Source organism: Hippoglossus hippoglossus, chromosome 2 (genome assembly GCF_009819705.1).
Source record: "Hippoglossus hippoglossus isolate fHipHip1 chromosome 2, fHipHip1.pri, whole genome shotgun sequence".
NCBI classification, from domain to species: Eukaryota; Metazoa; Chordata; class Actinopteri; order Pleuronectiformes; family Pleuronectidae; genus Hippoglossus; species Hippoglossus hippoglossus.
This window is the reverse complement of record NC_047152.1, coordinates 8,412,406-8,440,204: the sequence shown is the minus strand read 5'-3', so window position 1 is coordinate 8,440,204 and position 27,799 is coordinate 8,412,406. Positions and strand designations below refer to the sequence as shown.

Sequence of the window (27,799 nt, the reverse complement as noted above, 5' to 3'; positions counted from 1 at the left end):
TGGGGGATAAAAAGGGCTCTTAGATATACTGTGGGCCCGGATATTATTTACAGTACAAAAACAACATGAACGTCAAACAAACAAGTTGTGACATTATAACCTTCATTCGAGCAGTTAGAGAGATTGACGTTGTTCCTTTTTAAGTATATTTTATTACTTGAGATCATTTCTTTACAAGAGCTCTGGAGGAGGTGGGACGGAGGAGAGGGGGGGGGGGGGTGGGAGACAAGGAGTCTGTTAGAAGAGACACTGCAATACGACAGCGGATGAAACGATCACATGTGTGCGTCACCTCCAGGAAATCACTCCGACATTTTAGGGAAACGTACGGATTTGTCGTCAAGAGTTGGATGAGGAGATTGATGCTGTTCTCGTGTTTGTATCTTAGCTAAAGCTGAAGAAGAAAATAACTGGTTCACTGCAAAGCTGAAAAATGCTTTTAATGCCCAGAAATGATCATGTCGCTTCTGCTTAGTTCAGTAAAAAACTCAAATGTCAAGGTTTACTGGGGGTTGAGGTATCAGCCGAAGATCCTCTTTCTCCTTTACTTTCATATTACCAATTCTACTTGACCATATATTTACGTAAAAACACAAAAGCCAACTGTGATTGTTGCTGCTATGACGATGGCGTCAGTGCCAAGTGTCGGGGACGACCACCGTCGGGTGTTAACGCATCTCACACACGTGAGTCCAGTGTTAAAGCTCAGTTTTGCAGCCTTTACCTATGAAAAGAGTCAGAATCTTGCGTTGAGTATAAATGAGCCTTTCCGGATGCCAGCAGCTAAATTGATGAAATCTTCTCATCTCACTCTCGCAATAACGAAACCAGGCACGTTTCCCTGAATGTCAAACATGTATCTCATTCCTTCTGCTTGCATACATTCAGCTTCTCTGAATCTAGAGACTTGTGTATCGTATTGAAATGGGGGAGATGGCCGTTCAGACAGAAGCACAATACAGATTTGAACAATCACTGGTGTGTGTGTGTGTGTGTGTGTGTGTGTGTATCTGTCCATTGCACTTGATCTAGCGTTGACGTGGTCCTGACCCTGCATCGTACCAGCTTCACATGGCTGTCGTAGTTTCCAGCATCGACTTGTTCTGCCCTTGGTGATTTTACAACAGTGAAAGCAGTGGACACATTCTCACGATAAAGACACAAAAAAGTAGAAAACATTCTTTCTCATAAAAAAGGAAAATCTTAAAACCAAAAGAAAACAAACAAGAAAATGCAGAGTACTCGTTAAGTGATACAGCTATTGTTAAATTCAAGACACTGGATTTATATTAGTAGCAGCAGCACTAGCTACAGACAACTTAACAGTACACTCAAGTGTGTCAGATAGTAACAACAACCAATAGGAAAATCACAAGCGATTTGCAGAGAGGCTCTATCATGTTCCACTCGACTCTGGCAGTGTCTGCTGGATCATTCATTTCCACATCTCCGCTCTGAGCAGACCCATCAAACCACACTCAGATTCTTAGGCCTCCCTGGCGGAGCATTCCTCCACAATCCACACACAAGCGTAGGTCTATCTACCCGCCCTCAGAAGCTGTAAACAAATTTCTCTCATGTCTCTGATTTGAATGTTTTGTTCCTTTAAAAAAAAAAAAAAGTCTATTTCTTTCGTTCTTTCGAGTCTTTTCCTTTGTTTTCCTTCTCCCTGTTCTCCTTCTCGTATTTGTCCTTGTCCGATTTCGTCACGCTGTTGTAGGAGGGCGGGGAGGCCGTGGACGGCGTCATGTCCGTTTTGTCCGAGGTGGAGTTCTCAGTGAACTTGCTGATGACCATCACGTCCTTGTCGGGGTCGCGGATGCCCTCCTTCAGCTTCTCCTTGTAGAGGGTGGACGCCTTCTTCATGGCCAGACAGATCATGTAGCGGCGGAAGGCTCTCTGGATAATGACAGCCGACATGTCCTCTTGTTTGCGGCGCAGGGTGGTGGTGATGGGCTCGTAAGACACCTTAGAGGGGTTGGAGGCCATGAAGCGCTCCTCCATCTGCCCGCGCAACACGTCCATCTCGCCGCCTTCGCCCAGCACGCGCTTGGTGAAGGCGAACAGGATGTCAAGACAGTGGATTCGCTCGCCACTCACCATCGGCAGATCCATGGAGATGAGATGGATCATGTTGGGCTTGGGCATGCGCAGCGGCGGGTCTAGAGCGTCTGCAAAGTCAGAAAGCTTGCTGTACTCCATGAACTGAGTGGCGCCTGGATCGAAGCGCTCCCACACCTCGTAGAACATCTCGAAGTCATCCTCGCTCAGCGGCTCGGCGCTCTCCTCCGTGGCCACGCTGAAGTTCTCCAGGATGACGGCGATGTACATGTTGACCACGATGAGAAAGCAGATAATTATGTAGCTGACGAAGAAGAAGATGCCCACCGACGGGTTGCCGCAGTTGCCTTTGTAATTGTTGCCCGGGTGCTCCATCCGGCTGTCGCAGTCGGGCTCCCGTTTGTTCAGTATGGGCGCCAGGAGGCTGTCCCACCCGGCTGAGGTGGTGATCTGAAACAAACAGATCATACTGTTCCCGAAGGTCTCGAAATTGAACATGTCATCGATTCCTGATTCACGCTTGACATAGGCGAAGTTGGACATCCCGAAGATGGCGTAGATGAACATGACGAGGAAGAGGAGGAGGCCGATGTTGAAGAGGGCGGGGAGCGACATCATGAGGGCGAAGAGGAGCGTCCGGATGCCCTTGGCGCCTTTGATGAGACGGAGGATGCGGCCTATCCTGGCCAGACGGATCACTCGGAACAGCGTTGGGGACACAAAGTATTTCTCGATAACTTCGGATAAAAACATTCCTGTAGAAGCAAAAAGAAAACAAACACATTCAGCACAAAATGTCACTGCAAGTCCACTGGAAAGCAAAGACGCCTTACAATATGTCCTCACCCACGATGGACAGGATCACCACCACAAAGTCAAATATGTTCCAGCCAATCGTGAAGTAATAGTGACGCAGGGAGATCATCTTGAGCACGCTCTCCCCAGTGAAGAGCACGATGAAGACCATGTTGATCAGGTAGAGGATGTCGTCCATCTCCTTCGTCTGGTCGTCGGTCTCCACCATCATGGTCACCATGTTGAGGCAGATGAGGATCATGATGACGATGTCGAACGCCTGCTTTGTGATGCAGTCGAACACGCAGCCTTGGAAAGCGTTCTGAGGGAAGAGGAGGAGATTTCACACGTGGTCCAAGAAGTGACAGCAGAGCGGAGCATGAAATCTGAGTGTGTCGGGTCTTACTGTCGGTCGAGGTATCGGTTTCTGTGGTTTCTTGGAGCCCAGCTTCTTCATGGCGTTGTAGTATTTCTTCTGTTCTTCAGTCATGAAAATGTCCTGACCTCCAAAGTAAAGGGGGAACAGAAGAACTTGGTTAAAACCGTGAACGACAAAGCAAAGTTACATGTGACGCAGCGTCTTGATTATGTGTTAAATGAAATTAAGTAAGTTTGCAGGATCTGTGTCCTGGTACATTTTGTTCTTGCTCAAAATCCTACATGGCAATAAATCTTGCTGCAGGTGAAGTGTATTTAATCCCCCTTATATATCCAGATGAGACTTTCTGCATCACGATTGAGCAGAATAACGTCAGTAATAATGTTTTTCTTTGAGCCGGCACGGTCGCTGTGCTCTCATTAATCAAAGACATGACTTCCCCTGCTCAGTATCACACTCTGAGTGCAAGATGCATGTCTGGAGGGAAGACTGGTGTCACCACTGAACAACCATCTGTGTGACACCGTGGCTGTGGGGCTGCTGAAGCACACCAACTGATGCGGTGTCTCAGTCCCTCAGTCAGTCAGTCAAGTCGTCCCCGGCGGCGGCGGCACGGAACCCCCTCCCCACCACCTCTCACCCTCTCCACCTCCTCCCCCTCTGCTCCCTACTCTTGGGCGTTGCCAATCCTGCTCGTTAGCGCTCGGTTGAATGGAGGGCAGATTTCCAAACTGCGTTCTCTGTGACACTAGATGTGTGTGTGTGTGTGTGTGTGTGTGTGTGTGTGTGTGCGCGCGCAGGCAGGGTGTTTCTCAGCGAGTCACGCAGCCTCAGTAATCCTCGGCAGGGGTGAGGGTCCTCAAAGTGCTCCAGATAATGATTATTCTGCAGCTCAGTTCTTTCTTGAACACAGCTGGGGCTCTGCCTTGGATAAATCTGTGCTTCTTCTTCCAGACCTTGCCTGAGATTTCATGTTCAATTTGAAATATCACAGCATCTATTAAAGCCAGGGCTACAGTTAGGGCCAGGCAACACGTTCTAGTATATTAAAAAATAATTTCTGCAGGAGGTTTAAAATATCTGTATATAAAAGTAGTAGCATACCAATTACTGTAAGTATCTGATGTTGTGGGACTGAGATTTTAAGAGAAAGTTACTCAATGCAACTCATCTTTTTCTTCTGCTGGTTGAAGTTGTCGATGATGACACCAATGAACAGGTTGAGGGTGAAGAAGGAGCCGAAGATGATGAAGATGACAAAGTAGAGGTACATGTACAGGTTCACTTCATATTTGGGCTGATCTTCCAACTGTAAAAAGACAGATACATTAAATATGTATATCTCAGCTGATTGTGCATCTGCTCGTTCAGTCGGACATAAAAGTCTCTTACGTCTCGAGAGTCCACGGCTGCGTACATGATGTCCATCCAACCCTTAAACGTTGCCTAGGAGGAGATGAGGAAAAGTTAAAGCTGCTTGATTAACATATAGAGAAGTTGTTTGGGCAAAAAGGGGATTGCATAAATTTTGAAGAAATTCTCTCAGGGCGTTCTTAAGATTTGAGGCTAGAATGTAATAAAATATCTTAATCCTAAACTGAGGGTGTAAATTATGGGTTAGTGCTGCCAACTTTTGCTGAAGCTCACCACTTGCAGCAGAGCCAGGTACCCGGCCCCCACATTGTCAAAGTTGATTTTGACGTTCTTCCAGCGGCCGCTGTCGTTGATCAGGTTCAGGCAGTCCGTCTTGTTGTTGACGATGTGGATGGGGAAGACCTCGTCCGAGGTGGTGTTGACGCAGTAGTAGTACTTCCCCGCGAACAGGTTGACACCCATGATGCTGAAGATGAGCCAGAAGATGAGGCAGACCAGCAGCACGTTCATGATGGAGGGGATGGCGCCCAGCAGCGCGTTCACCACGACCTGGAGAGGTCGAAGCACACAAACTCAGCGCTCTCCTGTCCATGTCTGATTTTGGATAAGTGGCCATGACAATCATCTAATCACTTAACTGCTGGATTTGATTGATGCCTTCAGAGCTATAGAGCCAACACTGACTTACAAATTCAAAGTGTTCATATATTATTCAGAGCTGTGTTTAATATGTTACGTGTGCACACGTGAAGCTCTTACCACCATGCACGTCTACAGAGAGAATTTGACAGTTGGAAAGAAGAGAGTGGAGAGGTGAGAGTTTACATTTGATAGGTAAGAAAGCAAAAAAACGGAAAAAAACCTTAGAGAGGCGGGATGAAGTCACAACATTTTGTTTGACTGCAAATGAAAAAAGACACACAACAAAGAAAAACATTACAGGTCAAAGGCACCACACGAGCAACATCAGAAAAGAACGTCAGAAAACAGCAGTGTACAGTAATCCAGTGACACGATGTGAAGACAGTCATGCAGATAGAGAGAAGTACAAGAGCGGAATCATAAGGAAGAGATAACTTTACAGGAGTCAGACAGGCGTGCAGTCTTAAGAGCTTTATAAACAACATTTCTGTCCGACGTGTCACAGGTTCACCTGCATTCTACACGTGGAAATATAAATTATACTGCAGAGCTTTCCACACATGAACTTCCATGATTAAGACAAATATTAGCCTTCTTAATAAGACTACTAACTAACTACTAATCTACTGCTAATTAGCTTGTTTGTAGAATAACACTAATTAAAAGTCGCTGTTAATCCTTGTGCTCTTACCCTCATGCCCTCAAACCGAGACAGGGCCCTCAGGGGCCGGAGGGCTCGTAGCGTCCTCAGAGATTTGATAGCGGTAAGCTCCGAGTAGCCCATAGTGTTGGCTACGAGGCTCACCAGGGACACCTGAGAGGAGATAATGACAGAGACGAGCAGGGTCAAAGGTGAGATGTGAAAAAAAGGTTCCTCTGCAAAGTGCTGGCCTTATAAGAGGCTGTATTTTCCATGAATGATTCGTCTGAGCAGCATTACAGACATCATGGAGCATTACAAAATGAATCACAGCACATGTACAACGACTGTGAAGAAGATTTCCACAGCATGAATCCATCCGACAATATACATACGTCTACGATGAGGAAGTCAAGCCAGCACCAGGCGTTGGTGAAGTACTTGACGAAGCCGTATGCCACCCACTTCAGCAGCATTTCCAGGATGAAGACATAAGTAAAGACCTTGTCCGAGTACTCCAGCATCGTCTTGATGGTCCTCCGCTGCTCGATGTAAACGTCCTCGAATGCCTGTGCAGAGGGGAAGAAGCAACAAGGTGTGAAGAAGGGAATTCTGGGACATCAACATGAATCGTGGGTTAAATAAGCACAAGCAGTCAACTGTAAATACACATCAACGTTTGCTCACCAGCGCCCCACTGCTGAGCAGGATCATAAATATGATGAAGGACTCAAACCAGTTGTGCTCCACTATGATGAAGCAGGTCTTCCTCAGATTCCACCAGTTCTTATAATGGTCGTTATCCTCGTTGATCTGGCAGCACTGGAACTTACTCACACAGCCTACGGGCAAAAGAGATGGGTGATAAAAAGGAGTGTCCAGGTTCCTTCTGCAGTCAGGTGTCATTCAAACACTGCAGAACAGGAGAGTTTATATCTTTAAAAGATGTGTTTTCTTTTTTCTTTTTAGCGTTTGTTTTTTAAAATCAGGTTTTTATTCTATATTCTCGTAATAATATGAAACAAAGTGAATGCAATATAAGCACAACAACTAAATACTAATCCTATTTGTGACATTCCCAACAGAAGGTGAATGCTCCACCTCCAGTATCTTATCACCAAGCCACAAAAAGATGCATTTATTTAACGTTTCATGAATGACTGAAGAAGTGTTTGCACATCCAGAATTGTGCTGGAGCTGTGTCGGATAAAATGTCAGGTTACATTTCAAACCAAGAGAATCCCACAGTCTACTTCTCTTTCTGTCCTGCTGAGCATTAGTATTCACTGTCATTCAGCACACGGGGGCTGAGCACAAGCAGTTAATGCGATTTACTCCACGTCTTGAAATGTGCTGCTGAAGCGTTTCCTCTCCCACGTCTCTCGCGCTGGCCCACTTTTCCCCGTCTACCCATCATCCTCTCTGCCCGTCCCCCTCGCGTCCCCCTCACCCTCTGTGAAGCAGGCCTCCGGTTCCATAGACTCCTCCGGCTCCAGCTCCACCGAGTCAACCCCGTCTCCCGGGGGCCGGATATCAACCGTGCTCCCCTCCGATGAGCTCAGACGCTTGGGCTCTGTGTCGAGCTTCTGCACGGGCCGGGAAGAAGATGAGAGGTTAAACTGCCGAGTCTGGAATCACAGAGGATCAGAGGTTATAGGAGCCAACCTTCTGAGTTGGTTGTGATTCACTCCAGTGCCACAACTGGAAACCTGACACTGTGATAGCTCACAGCGTTGGGCTCTTTAAAGTCACTGCATCATCATCATCATCATCATCATCATGCAGCATCGATCAAATGTACCTACAGGCTTTGTTATCAGTTTTATCTGATGGCTCAAATCAGATTATGTGGGAACACATGACGTGGGGGGTGGGGGGGGGGTTAACCCGTGTGGAAATGCACTGTAGGTACATTTGATGTGACCTCATTCTGAGGAAGAGTGCATGCAGTATTCTGGTGCATTATCAATCCAAGCCTGAAATAGAACCAAGCAGAACATGTGCTCAAGTATTTTCATGTGCACTGAAAAAAATTATCCCCAATCAATTTGTCTGGAGTTTGTCCCATTTCCAAAATGGTGGAAAAACAGTGTCCCCGCCCCTCAAAGCTAGAGTCCCGCCCACAGAATGAGTGCTACACCTTTTCTTCAGTGACATGAAAACACGTTATTTCCATTCCTTGAAAGCAGTGTACAAGCTTCTTCTGTTTATGTTGAAGTAGACGGATAACCACATTAGCTTACCAGCAAAAACCAGTACTGTGCACTGTTTATAAGACAGCATGTGGTCTGGCATTTGTCTTTTGTTCCCATGACAGACCCAGAAAACATTCAGGACTAAGTGATGTGCAGGTGTTGCTGCTGTTGTAAAGTTTATCGTCTCTCTCTCTCTCCTCTGAACCCCTGAAGTTATCTCGCAGTAATGTACATTACAACATCATCTGCATAGTGTGTGAGGCTTTTTGGTGTCTTGTGTTTCTATTTGGGTAAACATGGTGCCGCGTGGCCTCGTGTCTGATCTGCCTGGTGTGTGGAGGATAGGAACATGTCATCCTAGACAGTGCAGCAGCCCTGATTGCTGTGGGACCCAGCTAATACAGCATGGGAATGATGGAAGCATGCTGCTCACGAGTGCATCGTTTTCTGGAAAGGTTTCCCTTCCCGCTCGTTTTCTCCTGCAGACCCATCTTACCTCTTCTGCACATGGCTGATTATTTATACTCTTTACCTACCGTGTTTTCATCACTATAGGAAATGTCAGATTTTAATGGCTATAGTTCTACAAGTGTCAAGATAGTTGCAGTGAAACAAAAAAGGAATAACACAGGCATACAAGCACAGGAAATAAGCCAAATATAATTCTGTGTTGTTTTTTTTGCATTTTTATAATTTCCAATTCTATATTTGAGACAACTGCCGTGTGTTATATGTTTTGCAACTCTGCAAAAATATGCACCGATTCATTTGTGTTTCAATCTCCTTGGAAAGAATTCAGTAAAGAATCTTCCACGAAAACGTGAATATCCCAGAAAACAAGTATTTCATGTGTGTGTTTATGGGCAATGAACCGGACAAATGAATTTTGTCCGACTATACAGCAAAATTCATTCCTCCATTCCATCTCTCTCAATTTGTTTTTTTTCTCCTCGTCTCCTCCTCTCCCTCCACCGCCTCTCTTCCTTCATTCTCACGCTCGGAGTGTCGGATGCCAATCAAGTCCCAAAAACCAAGTGAAAACCAAGCAATGAAATCAAAAGCAAACATCATGAGTTCAGATGAGTTTGAATATCAATGGGAAAAAAAAGGTGGTGTTGCTCATTCCTAATGGTTTGTAACTGCAATACAGCCTGATGTTTGGAGATAAATCATGAAGGGGGGGGGGGGGGGGGTAAAGGGAGGACTTACAGCATTGAGGGAGCTGCTGTACGGGAGAGGGGTGGGGTGGGGTAATAAAGCAAAGAGGGTGGGGTTGGGGGACGGAGGGCAGACCAGGCAAAGAACGGAAAAAATGGGCAATCCATTGAAGGTATGAGAAAACATATGTAGTTTGTCTGTAGATGGCAGAGGCAGTCCTCATGGTTAGTGCTATGGTACAATAAAGTGGTCTTACAAGTCTCCTCTCACTGAAAACCTTGAGAGCGTCTGTGACACGGCTGCAATAACAAACGGGGGGTTAGACACAGTAAGTCACACGCACCAGTCAGCCCACAAGGCACAGTGGCCACAGACATCATTTCCCTGAATGCATTTTCCTGAGAAGACGCAGACTTTATCGTGACATGTGACACTCATCTCTCACAACAGGCACAAAAACAGCATAAATCCATCCATCTATATATATCTAGAATTCACCAGCCCCTTGCTACAGGGCGTCAAGTCAGGGAGTCACTGCCGATCCATATATGGAACATGTGGTGCCACGGCTAAGATTAGTCTCCGGAGTTGTTTTGAACCGCGGAGAATTGGCACCACACCCACAGTGGCAGGTTGACATCACCGGGGAGCAGCGTCCCGATGCTCCGTCAGCCTGGCAACACGGAACACAACACCTGGCATCTGCTCTGAGGCAATACATCACCAAAAGTATTGATTGTGTTCAAACGGTAGAAGGTTTGATTTCTGATTTCTGTTGTGCAGCAGACATAGATCTTTAAATTCTAGGTTTGCTGCTTCATTAAATTAGTCTCTATAGCAGGTGTTTGTGTTGGTGAGTCAACTGTGTTAACACTGTACACAAACACAGAAACACACTGACACACACACTCTAATGAGCACATCTAGAAAGTGAAGCTGATACACAGGTCAAAAGCAAGTAAGTCGTTATTCCTCAATTCCAGCAGATTCCCTCAATATATCCATCAGCTGACTTTAGTTGGAAGTAGCGTTGGGTTCTTTTACGATACTGCTGCTAAATTGATAATTGATCTTAAGACCTAAACGGTGCTAGAACCGATAAGAGAAGCACAAAATGACAGTCGAGGATAAGAACAAGCTATATTAATGCTGAGGCGAATTGGAAGTTGAAATTTAATATATTAACTTATATTATTTATACACATATAAAGGAACTAAACACACACGAAAGCTGCACGACTCTAGAGATGTCCCTCAACCTGACAGTCGATCATTCATTCATCTTACCTCCTTGCTGCCCTCCACGTCCGACGAGTCGCTGCTGAAATCTTCCGTGTTCAGGTTCTCAAAGTCTGACTCGCCCACAGCGATGGGCACAGTGACCGTGAGGCTGGGGTTGTGAATAAATGACATGTAGTCACATTCCTCGATGGGGTACTTCACCACCGTGTCCCTGACCCCGACCACCAGCCCCCCTCCTGGCCGCCCGTTGCCCTCTGTCATGTACACCCTACTGGGCTCTTTGGTGATCTCCAGTGTGGTGTGATTAGAGATACAGTTGCCTTTGCCGTTGCTGTGCAGTTCGTCCAGGGGTTTGCTCTCCTCGGTCAGACCGGATCCCTTGCTGCCCCCGCCGAAGCAGTGGCTCTGGAGGAACTGCCGCACGGCAGATTTGATGAACGCGATGCCCCGCTGGATGCGGCCCACGGCGATCTGCAGGTTGTTCATCTCGCTGTCGTCGTCAGTGGCTGCCAGGTTGTCAGCGCTGAATGAGCTCAGGAGGAGAGCCAGGAACAGGTTTAGGACCTGGGAAGAAATTCATATCATCAACATCTCCTCACCTTCCTCTAGCTGTGCCTTCTGGAGAGAATATGGCCTTAATACACAGCACAACGTACCACAAGGTTTCCAATGACCATGACCATCATGAAGACTATCAGGCACATGGACTGCCCTGCCACCTCCATGCAGTCCCACATGGTCTCGATCCACTCTCCACACAGCACCCGGAACACGATGAGGAAGGAGTGGAAGAAGTCGTGCATGTGCCAGCGCGGCAGCTGACAGTCGTCGGAGATGTTGCACACAAACTCCTTGTAGCTCTTGCCAAACAGCTGCATGCCCACCACGGCGAAGATGAAGACGATGATGGCGAGCACCAGCGTCAGGTTCCCCAGAGCGCCCACCGAGTTACCGATGATCTTAATCAGCATGTTCAAGGTGGGCCACGACTTGGCCAGTTTGAAGACCCTCAGCTGTTTGAACAAAGGAAAGGTCAGCATTTCATAGAGGAATAACCACTATAACTATCAATATGAATTAGTTTTAATGAACAGACAAACGTTGAAAAGTAATTATATGTATAACTCCTAAACACAGGGCTTTTTAAATATATTAATTGTAAAAAATTATTAGTTTGACATTTTTTTAAATATGATTATTTTCTTTTTTGCCAAAAGTTAGATGATTGAAACCACTGTCTGAAAGCTGATGGACATTTTTATTCGTATAAATTTAACTTAAATCACCTTGTACATATTTCTATTATAAACGATCCTTAACCGTGGCCCCGCTGTACTGCAGCACATATCAGGTGAGCGGAGAAAAACAAACCGAGCCCCAGAGGCCTCAGCAACTCTCGGTGGAGTCATATTGCACAGAAGCTCCCATCCCCTCATTAAGAACACGACAGTAATCAGCCTGACCTTAGAAGCACAGGTTCATGTGATCTCTTCATAAGATAAATGACATTACGTGCTCTCACCAGTCTGAAGGAGCGGAGCACAGACAGGCCTTCCACGTTGGCCAGGCCGAGCTCCATCAGACTCAGACTAACGATGATGCCGTCAAAGATGTTCCAGCCCTCCTGGAAGTAGTAGTAGGGATCCAGGGCGATGATCTTGAAACACATCTCCGCTGTGAAGATACCGGTGAACACCTGATGGGGGAAGAGTTGAAGTTTGAATCTGTGTCATGAGATGTATTTCAAGTGTATTTCTTTAATCCAGTCGGACAACACTTGCCAGGTTTCCAACCAAGAGCACAGTGTTGAATTCCTTCGTCATGGGGTAATGCTCCATGGCCATGAACAGGGTGTTGAGCACGATGCAGATGGTGATGGCCAGATCCACGAAGGGGTCCATGACCACCATGTTGACCACCTCCTTGATTTTCAGCCACTCCGGATAACAATCCCAGATCAGACAGGTGTTGGCAAATCGATACCAGCAGGGGGGGCACTTCTGTCTCGACTCTTCAAGCTCTGCAAAAGAGAGATGAATGAATTTATTTGTGTCCACCTCCCTATTCTCTTCAGATTTCAAACGCTATGGCATAAGGTTAAACAATATGCAGTCTGATCCAAACCTTCCATGGTGTTGGTGAGGATACTGGCCACACTCATGGCTCTCTGCCGACCCACTGGTTCATCCAGATAATCCATGGACGGCTGGTGAAATCCTGATCGGCGTTTCTTTAACTCAGTGTCTGTCGTTGTTCCCTGGAAATAAAAAATTAAACACAAAGAAAAAGATTTACATTCATCTGTGCCGTAGAGCTCAATGGATTTAGAGAGTGAGGATGAAAATGTCAAAAAAGTAAAGTAAATTGAAAAATTGAAAACCATAGATTGGCGAGAGAGGCAGCAAAGCAAGAAAGGAACTTTAGGAGATAAACTTGAAGGAGGTCAATGGGAAAATAAAGCATGAAACAATGAAGTCACCTCAGGCAGCAGGAGACCTACAGGGGAGGTTGTTACAGACGTTCCACCGACCAGCGACACCACGCCGTTGCAGTCGACGGCGCAGTGCATCTTCCCGTTGGCGGGCAGCATGACCCGAGGCGCCCCGAGGCTCGTCTGGCTGACGGCGCTGCAGCGGCGCTCGAGGCGGCGCGGCAGGAACAGGGAGCCGCGGCGACTGTCGCTCTCCTCGAAGGTGCTGTGCTCGTCGTCGGCGAAGTCGTTCTCGGAGCCCATGTCGCGCGCCCGGCCGCGAAAGCTGAAGAGGCTGGCGCGGCTGTTCCTCCGAGGAGACAGCAGGGACCCTCGGATACTGAGGAGAGACTGAGAGAGAAAGAGAGACAATAAAGAGAAAATGGAGTTAGAGGATGGGGGGAGGTGAAACCCTGAAATACTGGAGGAAGACTTTTAGTGTTGGGACGTCCTGGAAAGTAAAAAAAGAGGAATGAGGGATAAAAACCAACCAACTTGCAGTTTCCTAAACTTTTTTAAAAGTTAGAGGAATAGAGATTTTAGGTCATAAACATTTCACACAGAGGTAGATTCAAGCTGCTGTACAGGGATATTAAAAACAGCTTAGACTAAATTAAACGGAGCAGAATCAAAGAGGTTAAGAGATTATAAGTAGTGAAAGAAATAAAAGGATACATCTGTATGAGTTAAATCTTCACTAATTAAAACATTAGATCTTGTTTGTGTGTATAATCTGAACAAAAACCAAAGAGTAAAATGGAATCTTAGACTCTTAGATACTGTAACAGAAAATAAAGTTAAAGTTCTTTTATTACATTATGATGTGGCGTACCCGTGTAAACAAACTACAATCAGCCTAATTGGTTGATTTGTGATCAGGGGAAGCTTCTACCTGGTTGGGCGAGGAGCATCTCTTCTCATAAGAGAGGCGGTTGGCATCCACAGAGAAGCGGAAGCTGGAGCGCTTGATGCTGTCCTCGGACTCTGACTTGTGGAACTTGCGCACCCCCCTCTCCTCCTCCTCTTCCCTCTGCTTCCTCTTCTTCCGCCTGTTGCGTCGCTCCTTGGCACTCTTGGAGCTCAGCTTAGACGTCCCCGAGGAGGACTCGGCGGTGGGGCCCCCTCTCCCGCTGTACTCGCCGCTCTCTGTGGCTGCTGCTGCGGCAACCTGCCAGCCAATGGGAGCAAAAGCACAGTTGTCATGGCGACCCCGGTGCCTGTCTCAAAGGCTCTCTCGGAATGGAGCGGAGGAGAGAGGCTGGCAGCTGAGAGCAGCGGCCGAATGAGCCTCAGACGCCTTCTAAAAATGGATGCCTGATTTCTGGATTCTTGCATTTATATCATTTATATTCATGTGATGAGAAGTGAAACAACACAATAAATGAATTTATGAGCCAATCCAATCAAGTATCGCAGAAGAAGATGATGCATGATGAAGTGTCATCTTCATTAGGTGCTTTTTGAAAGCTGGACCGGGGGATATGAGTCGGTCAAATCTGGTGTTTTAAAGAATAAAGATTTGTTTTATGGTTACAAGGTTTGAAACTCTAAATTCCCTCAAACAAAAGGTTTTATCTTTGCCCACGTCTGCCTCTGCTGCCGACAACAACAACAACAACAACAACAACAACAACAACAACATGAATGTGTTGAGCCTGGAAGAACAGCCCCTGAAGAACGGAGCAGCGATAGAGAAGACAAGCTTTCAACAGATAAGATAAAAACAAGCCGACCTTTGATTACTTTGGTTAATTTCTTTATCTGTTTATCCTACTAACAACTGTATGAAACCATTTATTCACCACTTTCATCAAGTGGATCTAGTCGGGAACCTCTGCTGTATCTACCTCTTGTACTCGTTTCACATTTACAAATCTAAATTTCCCATTTCCTATATTTTCCAGATTCAGTCTCTGACACGGAACCTGTTGCATTCAGCCATGTGATATACGTGCAGCAGGAATAGATCTGGCTTCGTTGTCCTGGCCTCAACATCACTGATTGGCTGTGATGTTCATCTGCTAATTTGACTTTCTAAAGGTCGACCAAGGACGCCTGACCCCCAAGGGAGCCGCAGTCATCAAAGACGGGGGGGGGGGTCCTTCAGTTGTCTGGGGCAACACTGTTTACAGCAGCTGGATCAAGACTCTAAGCCAAAGAATCAACAGTGTCCCCAGGTACATGGAGGCAGATTCTCCCATCCACTCGTCTCTGTTATGAAATCTCTGTCTCTTCTTGAACCTTAAACCTTTTCTCAAGTGAGATAATCACTCTGATGACATGGACACGATTCTAAATGAATTATGAGGAGAGAGAAGATGAAATTTCCTGCCTGTGCCTCCTCCTGCTGTCTCTTCAGTTGCTCCAGCATGGCCTGGAACTCCTCCTCCTTCTGCTGCGCCTCCTCGATGGTCGCCTGGTTCTGCTCGTCGTACGCCATGGCCACCACGGCAAGGATCAGGTTGACCAGGTAGAAGGAGCCCAGGAAGATCACCAGCACGAAGAAGATCATGTAGGGTTTCCCCGCAGCACGCAAAGTCTGACGGTCCAGAGAGGAACAAAGAGAAGAGTGATTGGGAAATATTCTATTAAGATACAGACATCAATCACACGAATCCGACCCAACCTGCTGGTAGAGGTTTTCCCAGAAGTCCTGGGTCATGAGTCGGAACAGAGAGAGGAAGGCCCAGCTGAAGGTGTCGAAGCTGGTGTAGCCGTAATCTGGATTACGACCCGCTTTCATACACGTGAAACCCTCTGGGCAGAGCCTGTCAGGACAACACTTTGCATTAGGAGGCACCACGTGTGCAACTTTTACACAGAAATTTAAAAATTCCAAACCCTGAGGCTTGTGGTAATATCAGCTGGTATTTATTAGTCTCATGCAGCAATGATGCAAATCTTCCATTAGCAGCACAGGAATAAAGGAAAAGTTTCAACATCGCCAAAACCCATGAAACGCAGCCACAGTTAACCAGTTGGTTTTAGTGCGGTGGAAAGCATAGACACTAATTGTGTATGCTCAGCTTTGTGGTGCGTCTAATTGGTCATATAAATAAAACATGTCGAGCCTTACCCAGCACCGCTGCCGTTCCCACAGAGCAGAGCATCCCTGCGTCCAGGGAGGTAATAGTAATTATCTGGAGAAGAGAGGAGACAGTGGGACGTCAGAGACACAGGAGCCAAGCAGTGGATATGAAGAAATGGAATATTATTACTCTATTCTCAAAATCTCATATTTTCACCCCTTTAAGTGGCACTAATGCTTTTTTGTGTGAGACATAAGCACATGACTTTACATCCCTGAAACGGGTGTGACGCCAGACTTTAAAAACATCTGTGTGATTCTAATCAGCCTCTCACTCCCTCCCCGCTCTTCCTCTCTCACTCTGGCATCAGCTTGTCATGTAGCTGGTGCCTGTCTCCTCTATGTCCCGCTGACCGTCAGTGACTCACCCTCCTCTAGCACTTTAGGCTGCTGCTGCCACACAGATGGGCTATCGGAGAGTGATGAAGGATAGTGAGGGGGTGAAACTAGAGGCTTTTATTGTTGAGGCGATTATTCGCCGCATTTGCCGCATTCTCCCACCAGCCCCTGCTCCCAGCCATCGCTGTCACTCCCTATCACGGCCGACCTCCGCTACACAACCACCACCAACACGACTGACCCATCTCTGCATATCCAGTAGCCAGCATCTGACTCAGGCTGTCTGGGGAGGAAGCTAACTTGACCCTAGTTAACCTCTGTGTGCGCCTGGCAGACATGTAACACTTTCACGCCGCGTCACTTACCCGGATCGCTGATGTACTCCGTCCAGTTGAAGGGGTTCTCTGTGGCGTTCTGCACAAACGTAGTGTTGATGTCCATCAGGGAGTTGTTGAAAAACATGTCGTCGTCGTCACTGGTTACGTTGCTGCTGTTGGTGGCGTTGCTGGTAAACGGATAACGCACACACTTCTGCCTCAGGTTGCCCATGAAGAGCTGCAGGCCGATGAGGGCGAAGACGCTGAGGCAGAACACCGTGAGGATCATCACGTCCGACAGCTTCTTTACCGACTGGATCAGTGCGCCCACAATGGTCTTCAGGCCTGGAGGTGGGACAGGGTGAGGGGACGGGAAGGGGACATCGCAGAATGATTACTGCCTGTTTGTTACGAGCTGGTAGAGAGAAGCAGCAGAGGTGAGAGCAGCAAGCAGCCATTAGGATCTGCAGCGGAGGCTCATGTATGTTTGTGGTCATACAGGAACCAGGCAGATCAATGCTAATAATGGATAAACCACGAGTTATGGTGCTGTGGGCACTGCCAGTATTGGTCTCAGTGGAAATGATGGTAAATAAAAAAAGTGTTTCTGTTTGTTTGTTTTTTCCACAAGTATAATATTCTGTAAATCCGTCTTGTGGTTATAACAGGAGTGAAAGTGTTCACCTGAGCTCTAAGTGCAGTCGCAAAGAGCAGCGCGCAGCAGTCGCTTCACAAGGTCAAGCGGTGAGTGAAGTGCAATACAAACTGAAGGGGGGGGGGGGACTTTACTGATTAGAAGTTGCAGTAATTCTCTTTATCTTTCTCCAGCAGCTGTGGTGATGCATGGGGGGGAAATAGTCCAATGATAATATTTCAGAGTGGGAGGAAAGAGGAGAACCACTCTGATGTGTTTTTATGTCTTTTATGTTTTCTGTGAGTACATTTGCATGAAGCAGTTGCTCATTTAAGTATTTAGTTTGTATTATAGAGGAATAGTTTAACATTTTGGGAAATACACATATTTGCTTTCTTGCAGACAAAATATAAAAACAGCAGGGTGCAGCAGCTTAAAGTAACTAACGACCAGATCATCTCATTTTGGTTCAGCCCCTGAATTGGGACACAGCATTTCTGTTGTGCTAAGCTGAGCATTTTTTATTTTACCCTTTCTTGCAAATCACATTGTGTCTCCTCTTGTTGTGCAGCACTGTGGTGAACTGTGGTTGTTGTGCTTTATAAATAAACTCGACTTGACTGCTGGCTCCAGTTTCTTTCAGTTACGAGAGAGTTACTTTAAATGTCAAACTATTTTTATTCCTGCACAATGATTTTATCTATTTGCATCTCTCTTCTCAACAATAATGAGCTGGTCTTTAGCAGAATGCTGCTTTTAAATCTTCTCCAAAAACACAGTAATTACCAAAGTAGCAAAGACGAGCACTGCTTGCACCGGGCTTTGCGCTGCGACACAAATCGAGCCCAACATGTTTAAACTTAATGTAAATGAAATCTCAAACATGAGGTGGAATTAGAGGATGGATGGTTTGCATGTGACCTCTGTGTTAGTTTGTGATGTGAGTAGTGTGAGTGTTCAGAATGCCACATCCCAGCCACCACTGACCAAATCATAACTTCTCCAAAAAGGAACACACAACATCGAACAAGACATGCACAGGAAAACACAGAGAGGAGGAACCCTACACACACACAAGTACTTGCCACCAGAAAATCGGCTTTTGCAATGTCTCATGCAAAAAGGAAAAACAAATGGTGCACAAAATCTACTCGCACGGCTCCCAAGGCAAGAATAGATTTCAACCAAAACGAATTTTGCCTTGAAGGATGTGTGGAAAAGCTTTGAATCCTGTCAATCTGTGCAGATTGGAGCCAGATTCCAGCTTTTACTGGCCTTGGGAAGAAGGCAGCATGGAGGGACGGCGACGGGCGTCATCAGGCTAAGCTACAGTGAGATGAGCTGAGAGGGGGGCAGGGGACGGGGGGGTGTGCTCGGATGTTTGCAGAACGCCAGTTAGCCGTTAGCATTATATTAAACCCTGTGGGGCGCCGCGATGGCTCGCTCACCTGGGATGACTGATATAGTTTTCAGGGCTCGCAGAACCCTGAAGGTTCGCAGTGCTGAGACATTGCCCAGGTCCACAAACTCTGTGACATATCTGTAAGGGAAGGGAGGAGGAGGAGGAGGAGGAGGAGCAGGAGTTGGGGCATTTTGGAAAAAAGGGGTGTGGGAGACACGCACACACACACACACACACCAGGCACCCACACACATGGTGTGACGAGACAAGGGGAGGGTCACGGGAAGGGGGAAGGAGGGAGAGGAGGGAGAGGAAGGGACGGCAAACGGTCACGCACAGAGGACAAAGGCAGGAGTGCCGGTGGCAGGCGCAGGCAGCCTTACCTGGTATTACTGAGATAGTTTTCAAAGCTCGCAATACTCTGAATGTGCGCAGAGCGGAAACATTGCCTAGGTTTACAAACTCTGTTATATACCTGCAGGATCAAATGCACAGTTACTTCACAGCATTGCACAGGCAGGAAGCCAGTAACACGTGCACAAACACAAACATCTGAGGAGCAAAACCACCTCTTATGGGGTTTTCTTCTAATCTTTACTCAAGAGCAGGGTCTGTTTGAGTGGAATGTGAAATCAGCCTCTCAAACTGACCACACACTTGAATAGAGATTGGAAAAACTATAAAATCATTACCAATTACATTAAAATTCAATCAGAATGAAATATATATATATTATATCTAAACATACTATGATCCCTTTCCCTTTGTAATCTCACGCTGAAGTTTTATTTGGTTTCAGGACAAGTAGCTGAAGTCACTGAGTCATGACACAAATCTGGGCCAACATGCTTTGGGGGCTCACATCCATTATGGAGCAGAGCTGCCGTTCCCGACTCTAAAACCAATAAGCTACAGATTATCATTTCTCCGCTCTTCTTCTCACATTCAGCAGGAATTCATCGGCTGCTGGGCTGATTAGCATTAAAAGCATTTGGCCTGCTAATCTACGCCAGATCATGTTAAGCTGATCCTAACCGTGCTTGTCATAATACTTACGCCATGAGGATAACACTGAAATCCAGCCAGTTCCACGGGTCCCGCAGGAAAGTGAACTTCCCCAGACAGAAGCCCCTGGCCAGGATTTTTATAAGGGACTCGAAGGTGTAAATCCCTGTGAATGTGTATCTGGAGATGAAAACACAGGCAGAGAGTAACCACGTTGGTTGATGGTGACACTGCTGCATTTTTAAATTGCATGTATCCCTTCCTCCTCAAATCGTATTAGTCAACCATGTTCTTCACAAGCTTTCTGGTGATTATATTATCTCCTGAAAATGCTGCAGTGAACAGGACACAGGGGACTCATGTACAGCTTGAAAAGGCAAATTGTCCCTGTGAGATATTGAAGTATTTTGGTGTTGTACAGGTCAGACTGTGGAAATCAAAGTTTTTGTCATCGTTTTCTGTTTAACTTGACATGTATGGCACCTTGTTTGTCATCCTGAGACATTTGCATTATCTTTGTTATGTGTGGGGGATTTCATTATCATATTCATATAAATCAATAGATATATTGATTAATAATAAGAGACAATTAAAAGCTGGACTCACTCTACATTCTTGGCCCATTCCGGGGGATTACTGAGGGTCATGAAAGCACAGTTGGTCAGGATAGTGAACATGATCAAGATGCTGAACAAAGTGATAAACAGTTAAGGAACACAATGGCAGATTTTTGACAAAGAAAACTATCACAAGAAATATAAAAGCCTGATGTATGTCTATGTACAAAGTCTATACACAAAGTCTATAAGTGACATTTAGTCGTTAACATCAACTCATTTAAATCCCTCCTTTGTTTGATAAACCCTTTAATCCGAATCAAGCTGAAACCATAGCAGAAAGGATATGAGTGTACTAAAACTCTAATAGCTATCCTCCTTAGGGGGTTGAAGGGGCTTAAGATGTACAAGGCAGGAGTGGCATTGAAACGGAAGATTGCCTTCCCCCGATTCAATACTATGAAGGTCTGGAAGAGAGACAAGAGAGAATGAATTAAAGTCTGTACAGCGTCTAAACAAAGAGGCAACTTGCTTCAATACAATAACCAAGAAGAAAACTTTAAGAAAACAAGGCTGAAAGAACCTGATGTCATTCTCAAATTATAAAGTTCTGTGAGTGCAAAACCCTAAATGGAACTATTAAATCCATTAAACATATGAATAATAGTGACCAACATTACAATTCTCTTGAATGTGCCAAAATGAGCGACAGCTTCCTGTAACCTCTATTAAAAACTGATCTGCGCTCACAGGAGAGACAGGATGTTATTTTTCCTCAGCGTGGGAGGACGTTCCTACATCTGCTCATGTGGTTCTGAGATAATTGGGCAATTATCTTCAAGCATTTAAGGCCAAAAAAGCACATGTTATGATGCTTTGGGGCCAGCTGAGTCAAGGACAGATCTTCCAGGTATTGTTTCACCCTGTAAAGGAGGACAAATGGTTCCTATAACAGCTCTGACCTTCTGATTGCTGTAGAAGGTATCCAGGTCCTCCAGAGGGGTGGACACCAGGTGGGAGGGGGTGTCCCCATAGATGAAGGGGAGAGATTTCCCCGCCTCCAGGTCACTATTGGGCTTCGGCCCATTTTCATCATCGCTGTCGCTGCGGCGCTCCGCCCGTGGTCTCCGGGCCTCCTCCTCGGCGATGCGCCTCTCGATGGCGGCCAGCGACTCGGGGACGAAGGGGAGGAAGCTGTCAGGTCCGGGCGGTACAAGCAGCTGTGCCATCTTGTCATCCTGCTTCTTCAGAGGGCAGCGAGGGGCTCAGCTGGGGCAGGGAGCTGCAGCGAGAAGGGAAGGGGTCAGAGGGCTTCTGGAAATAGTCGGCACGTTCACCTTTGGGGGTCAACTCATCTTCCTGGATCAAGCTGTGAGCATGAAACTGCCCACATAAATTACAGTGATTACAACACAAAGTGCATGTCTGAAAGCAGCTGCCTTTACATTTGGACCAGATAATCAGTGGAATCTGCAGGTACAGGAGTCTTATCACACACACAGACGGACATTGAGGAGGACCAGAGCTGCGTTGGAGAGGCCGGGGAGGAGAGAAGCACATAAAAGACGACACATTTCAAATGCAAATGGTTGACGGAGTGACTAATACCAATTTGAGAGCCTAAGTGTATAACACAATGGTGTGACGTTTCCAGCTGGCCTCTCTGAAATCTGTTTCATAACTAGAATTCATCATGTGGACAAATCACAAAGCTGACATAATGATGTGCCTTCATTTTACTTTGGGATGGATCAGAAACAAGAAAATAAGAAATGAAAATGTGTCTCACGCTGACCTCTGGGCGGAATGAAAGCAGTGAGGTCACAGGTAGGACGGACGCTTTGGAAACAGTAAATATGGGGTCTGACATTGAGGACACGCCTTCAGCTGATTCACAGGGACACAGAAATACCCAGCAACAACTGACATGGACAACACGAGAGAAAAACACTCTGAAGAGAACATTATCTCACCAATTTCCCCCCATTTACTCCTCGGTCTTAATCTCTTTATCGCTTCATGGAGAAAGTGTTTTTTAGAGAGTTCCATTCAGTACTTTCCTGTAATGGCACGATTAATTAGTGGATAAATTAACTGTTTTCATAGATTTTAGTCGAAGCATTACACAGCAGCAATATCAGATTCACCCCCGACATCTTCTCTATCCACCCAGAAGCCCATCTCCGTTCTCACAGGGAATAGCAGGAAGGCACAAAAACAAGATCTTCCCCCAAAACCCTGGTGAGTCATTATCAGCACGTCCTTGGCGCCTCCCTGTCCCTGCAGCTCCCACAGGTGAGCCCTGCTCCTCCTGGGACCCTGGCCCAGAAAACAGGAACCTCTCTCTGGCAGAATAATCTCAAAAGTGCATGGTGTCTCCTTTAGTCAGCAGGTTTTTCTTTTTTCTTTTTGGGAGAAGCAGAGGCCGCCTCCATAACAACAACCTTTTTTTATTTTCAGTTTGAAAGCTATAGGGTAAAGCAAGAGGACAGTTGTATTGAAATTAAAACCTGTGTACGAGTAGCAAGCAACTCAAGGGAATCTCTGGAACACTGTGTGATCTACAAAGCATTTCAACTAGAGTATTAAACCGTGCACAGATTGGCATGCTACTACTTCTAACTTAATTTAAGTTACCAACTACCAGTAAAAAGCTTAACGGCTCAAAACGTGTGTTATATCTTGACAGAACTCGAGACCTTGCAGTTTAAGTATCAGTAACACAGTGTGTAAAGGTTATTTGTGACGTTCACGAGGCTGAAAATCTGGTTTTTCATGCAGTGTTGGATGTAAAAATTCCACTGTGACATCTGAACATTTAAACACTGTGGTGAAGCTTTAGTCCTAAAAATGGCAACACTGAGAGAGCATGCTTGGAAATCAGATACGTCTGATAAACAGCCAAACGCAGCATCCATCGTTACACATGTAAAGACTCACTCCAAAGCCACAGCAGCCGCTAAATGCGCCTCGAGGTTATTCACAGGCCATAACATGTGAATTAATTGCAGCTTCTCCCATAGGGGCGTTTCATAAAACACATCTGCTCGTGTCCTGAAGACTGCCCCGGGACCCGTGTTGTGACGTGTGGCCTGACAGCTCGTCTGGCGAGCGCTGCTGGGTGGTGGTTGGGGGGGTTGTGAAAGCCTGATCGACCCCCGTATGTGGAACATCCACACCCACCTCAGCGCCATCAGCATGGTCACATATAACGTGACATTTCTACGCTCATGTGATTCACATGAATAAGCCTATGGTGTTTGTGCAGCATTTAAACAGGATGTTGACACTTCAAGCGTTATCTGTGGTTTTCAAGTGTTTTCACACTGTTGCTAAGAAATCTAAAGCCTCTGGACAGCCGAGGCTAATCTTCTGTTTTCTAACGTCACAAAAGAGAGCGACCACTCAGCCTCGTGAATGATGGACGTGAAACCTTGATGCAAGGCTTATGTCACGCTCTAAATCTTGTTAGCAATTTCACTGGGCCAGCGGTCCAGAAGTAAATGACAGGGTGGCATTTTTTCTTGTCCCTCCTGATATAATATGATTATCAGAGGCGCTTTGAAGGAAGAAAATCTGAGATTACAAGAATAACGTTGGAATTTAATGAGGCGAAAATCATAATATTGCAAGAAAACAAAGTCCCATTCCATCTGAATTCTAAATTTCCAACCTACTACTACTGAGAAACTACTCAACCTCTTTGGATTTCTGATATTCCACCTCTAAAATGACACGTAGCCTAAAACTACGACTTTTTAGACCTTTAAGAAGCCCTGATAGTTTTTATTCTGACGGTTTGCCCTGTCCACACTAACCATTAGGATCCCCACAATGTCCAAAAGTTAACACATGTGATTCCCTCCACAGCAGCTCAGGAAACAAATACTGCCTGTGGGGAAGTTATACCACACAATTTCACAATAAAAACACAGAACAATACCCACTAATTCAGACGAGTGAAGCCTCATTTCAGGAGGAACAATCAAAGCAACCACAAACTATTTTAATGTTGCTACAATCATGTGATTATTCTCACGAGGCAGACTTGCCCTTTAGGTCCATATCGTGTCCCCGATATATCCCCATCACCGCAGCCGGCCATGCCTCGTTTACAGAGCCCTGAAGCAAGGAAACACAAGCTCTCTTGTTTCCGTGGGCAGATGTTTCACTGATACTGAAGCTTAAGAGGGCAGCTGCTTCAGAAAACAAACAAATGGAGCCACAGACCTTTTGAAAAGACCCAACGACAATACAACATCTCTGTGTGGAGGCCGGCCGGGCATTTGCTGCGTGTGTTACCTCAGCTGCTCAGATTTCCTCTGAATGACTGAAATGTCAGCTGACGTGGTGTCAAAAGGCCGTAGCTGTCCATGGTGCTTAAAGCTCAGCCCGGACAACAACGTTTGCCTGAGACAACAAATGGAAAATCTCCCAGATGAGACACTCTGGATGCGTTTATCTGCAATTACAACGGTTTAATCTGTGATATTCATGCATGTGTGTGTCTTTAATTGAACTTTAAGTATAGGGCTGGGCTGCAAAACGAAATCTTTCATTATCACAATATCATTTTCATCAAACATATAATATACTATTATACAAGATACTTTTAATTAAATGTCTTGTGTCTAGACATAAGGAGTTTGAAACCACAACTTCCACTTTCCAAAAATCTGTCTTTAATCTTCAAAGGAATAACAATGTGAGATTCATCGATAATTATCGATTGTTCTGGTCTCACCGCTCTTCTACCATCTCCTACCTGTGATATACTGAAGGTGGCAGATATTTAAGACAATATATCTCATGGTATTAATGTAACAGACACAGATACGAGCCCAGGACATTAAAGGCTAATCAGAAATCAGACGATACCTTAATTGTCGGCGGATTCAAAATAGAGCAGAAGCTGTCGCCATGTTGATCACGTCTCCGCGTTTACCTCCAGGAGCCCACACACCGACACTTGTCGCATTTCTCCGACCGACAACAAGAGCTTGTTTCCCCGCACAACCACCTCCTCCTCCACCGGCGGCAGGACTCCCAGGGGCGAGACCAGAGAGAGGCGATCCGCGCAAACACGCACACGAGCCGGGGGAGCGACGCAGCTCCAGCCTGGGGTCCGTGGAGCTCCAACCGAGGGGTCCTCTAACTGTGGCTCCGGGAGCTTAAATCATCTTCTGCATGAAGTGAAATGTGTACAAACTCAAAGTGCAGAGGAGGACCAGGGGTTTAAAACCACCTGTAAACCTCTGGATGGTTCTCAATGAGTCTGGGCGTGCCCGGTGTGCCAGATGTGCTAAATCTATACAGGCAGCATCTGGATCACCAAAAACACAAGAACACCTCCTCCTCTTCCTCCTCCTTCTCCTCTTCCTCCTCCTTCTCCTCCTGTCATATCCTCATTAAACCTCTGATTTCTGCTTCACACATGAAGAGAACACGAAAATAAAAAGGGCCTGTTGCTAATAGAGGGTGGAGGAGAGTGGAGGTGCTGATATTTAAGATCAACACGACATTTTTGTTCATTTAATCTGTTTGGAAATGGAGGAAAATGTGCATCATAGCTGTAAATGGTGTTAAATTAATATATTAGTTTCATTAAAGGGAGAGGGGACTATAGTCTCTGCGTGATTAAAACAAAATGTCGAGGAATAAATGAGGCAGGATACATCACGAGCATAATTAGCGGAGGTGCATTCAATCAAACATGGACAAATGACAATAAATATAAACATAGGGGATGTGTTCTTCTTGTTTTTATAAAGAAAACATGTGAAGACGGTTGTTAATCGTTGTTTGAGTGATTAGAAGATACTCACCACCATCATGGTGCCCAGCAGGTGGGGACCTGGAAGGTAGATCCCATATCCAGAAAGAATAATCCTCAGTTTCAGGAGTGAGCGTGAAAACCGTGTAAATAATCCCGCTGGTGGTTTGTTAATGATTTAATAAGAGATTAGTGGGTTTGTCTTTTTCCTGGTTGCCCTCCTTCTTCTTCTTTAAAGCAGCCTGCACTCGCCATTGAGAAATCAATGCGCGCTTCCGGTTGGTTGGGCACGGGAGAGAAGCGGTGACAAGATGGCCCGAACACCACATGTCCAAAATACACCAGTAGTGACGTAGAGCTGCGAATTTAGATCTAAATTAATGCAGATTTACTGTTTAAACCCATAAATACAATGCATTCAATCTATATCTCTTATTTCACTCTGACAATCCTGCAGGTTGTCATCCAACATGTTGGTTCAGCTTCAGAATCTAAAAGAAAAATGATAGAAAACTCTTAAATGAACGTTTTAAATGTAATAGAGTTTTATTGTTCATGATGAGAAAAACTCAGTAAACTCCTGAGTCTGCTTTGCACTTTGTAAACCCTGTTTGTAAAGGTGCTGTGTAAATAAAGTTGTGATTATTGGTTATGATTCCCCTTTAACATTCAACACAAAATAAAAATCCCTATTCTTACTTACTTCTGTTTAACTTACCATCTCTTTGCACATGTGTTTTTTGTATATGTTGATACTGAATTAATTATAATAATGACATGAAGGGTAAAACTAATATTTTACTAATAAGTTGAATGAAGGGGAGGGGGGGGTGACAGGTGACAGGAAACAGGTTGGCTCACGTGGAGACCACACTGAGGTGGCCCCATGTTTTTTTCTTGGGAATTTACGCCACCTGCTGGACAGTTGGATACATTACACTACTGGAGGCCTTGCAGACAGGGAGCTGACACATTCACAAAGATCTTTGCATAAAATGGATGAATTTGAGTTTCAGCAATTTATTTATCCACTTATTTATATTCTATATTTGTTTTACCTATTTTGCACATCTTTTTAATATGAGTTACTTTACTATTTTTACACATTTCCCTTTCAATACACTGCCGGTATATTTGTTTTGGGGATTTCACTAACTTTAACACATTATTCTCTCCTTGGATTTTATGATTTTATTCTCCCTGTATATCTTTATAATCATTTATCTTTAGTTTAAAATTGGTCTTTGCAATGCACAGCAGCAGACGAAGCCTTGAAGTAACCATCTTACAAATCTGACTCTAACAATGACGTAAGATTTGAGGACATGACTTGAAAATGTTGACAAGATTCATTGTTTGCTGTTAGAATGTATTCAAATAAAAAACACAATTATATATACAGCGTTTCCTTGGTCGGTGTGAATGACTTCACAGTTACATTCTTGGCAGCTGACTGTGACTTCGCTGCACATTTCATTAGAAGCCAGGTGATGAATTTGGGAGCGTTGTTCTGGACTGTGAGACGTCAGAATCAGCCTGTAGCACGTCGAAGAGCCTCTTGTGCCTTTGTTAGAATCTGGAGAAACTAACATGGAGCACATTAGGGCGCATCACATTTTTAAACACTCTATAAATATTCAGAATGAGCAGCATCAACTGTCTGTACGCTGCTGGGTAAAAACTTCCTGAGTTTACACAACACGTCAAGAATAGAGTTTACGTGAGTGT

General features: G+C 45.5%; 1 protein-coding gene and 1 long non-coding RNA gene across 8 annotated transcripts in view; both read right to left on the bottom strand.

Annotated features, from left to right (window-relative positions):
* Nucleotides 1–27,799, bottom strand: part of LOC117775158 — a 366,941-nt gene that overhangs the window by 161,846 nt on the left and 177,296 nt on the right. The gene's annotated exons all lie outside the window — the stretch shown is intronic.
* scn1lab (sodium channel, voltage-gated, type I like, alpha b) lies at nucleotides 231–26,361 on the bottom strand. 7 transcript variants are annotated; one of them, XM_034605582.1, is made up of 27 exons: nucleotides 26,124–26,361; nucleotides 21,261–21,580; nucleotides 20,647–20,765; nucleotides 20,348–20,437; nucleotides 19,793–19,921; nucleotides 19,120–19,211; nucleotides 16,749–17,045; nucleotides 16,033–16,096; nucleotides 15,583–15,724; nucleotides 15,289–15,495; nucleotides 13,849–14,124; nucleotides 12,966–13,307; nucleotides 12,611–12,743; nucleotides 12,268–12,506; nucleotides 12,009–12,182; nucleotides 11,143–11,499; nucleotides 10,532–11,050; nucleotides 7,342–7,519; nucleotides 6,579–6,733; nucleotides 6,287–6,460; nucleotides 5,943–6,065; nucleotides 4,883–5,158; nucleotides 4,628–4,681; nucleotides 4,407–4,544; nucleotides 3,263–3,367; nucleotides 2,908–3,178; nucleotides 231–2,816 (listed from the first exon to the last, which is right to left on the bottom strand). In XM_034605582.1, exons 2-27 carry the CDS (start codon nucleotides 21,525–21,527, stop codon nucleotides 1,624–1,626), a joined length of 6,114 nt encoding a protein of 2,037 aa, XP_034461473.1. In that variant the 5' UTR covers nucleotides 21,528–21,580; nucleotides 26,124–26,361; the 3' UTR covers nucleotides 231–1,623. The 7 variants fall into 7 exon arrangements, with proteins under 7 accessions (XP_034461473.1, XP_034461482.1, XP_034461466.1 ...); XM_034605591.1 differs by having other exon boundaries at nucleotides 1,624–2,816; nucleotides 12,987–13,307; XM_034605575.1 differs by lacking the exon at nucleotides 19,120–19,211 and adding an exon at nucleotides 18,783–18,874 and having other exon boundaries at nucleotides 1,624–2,816.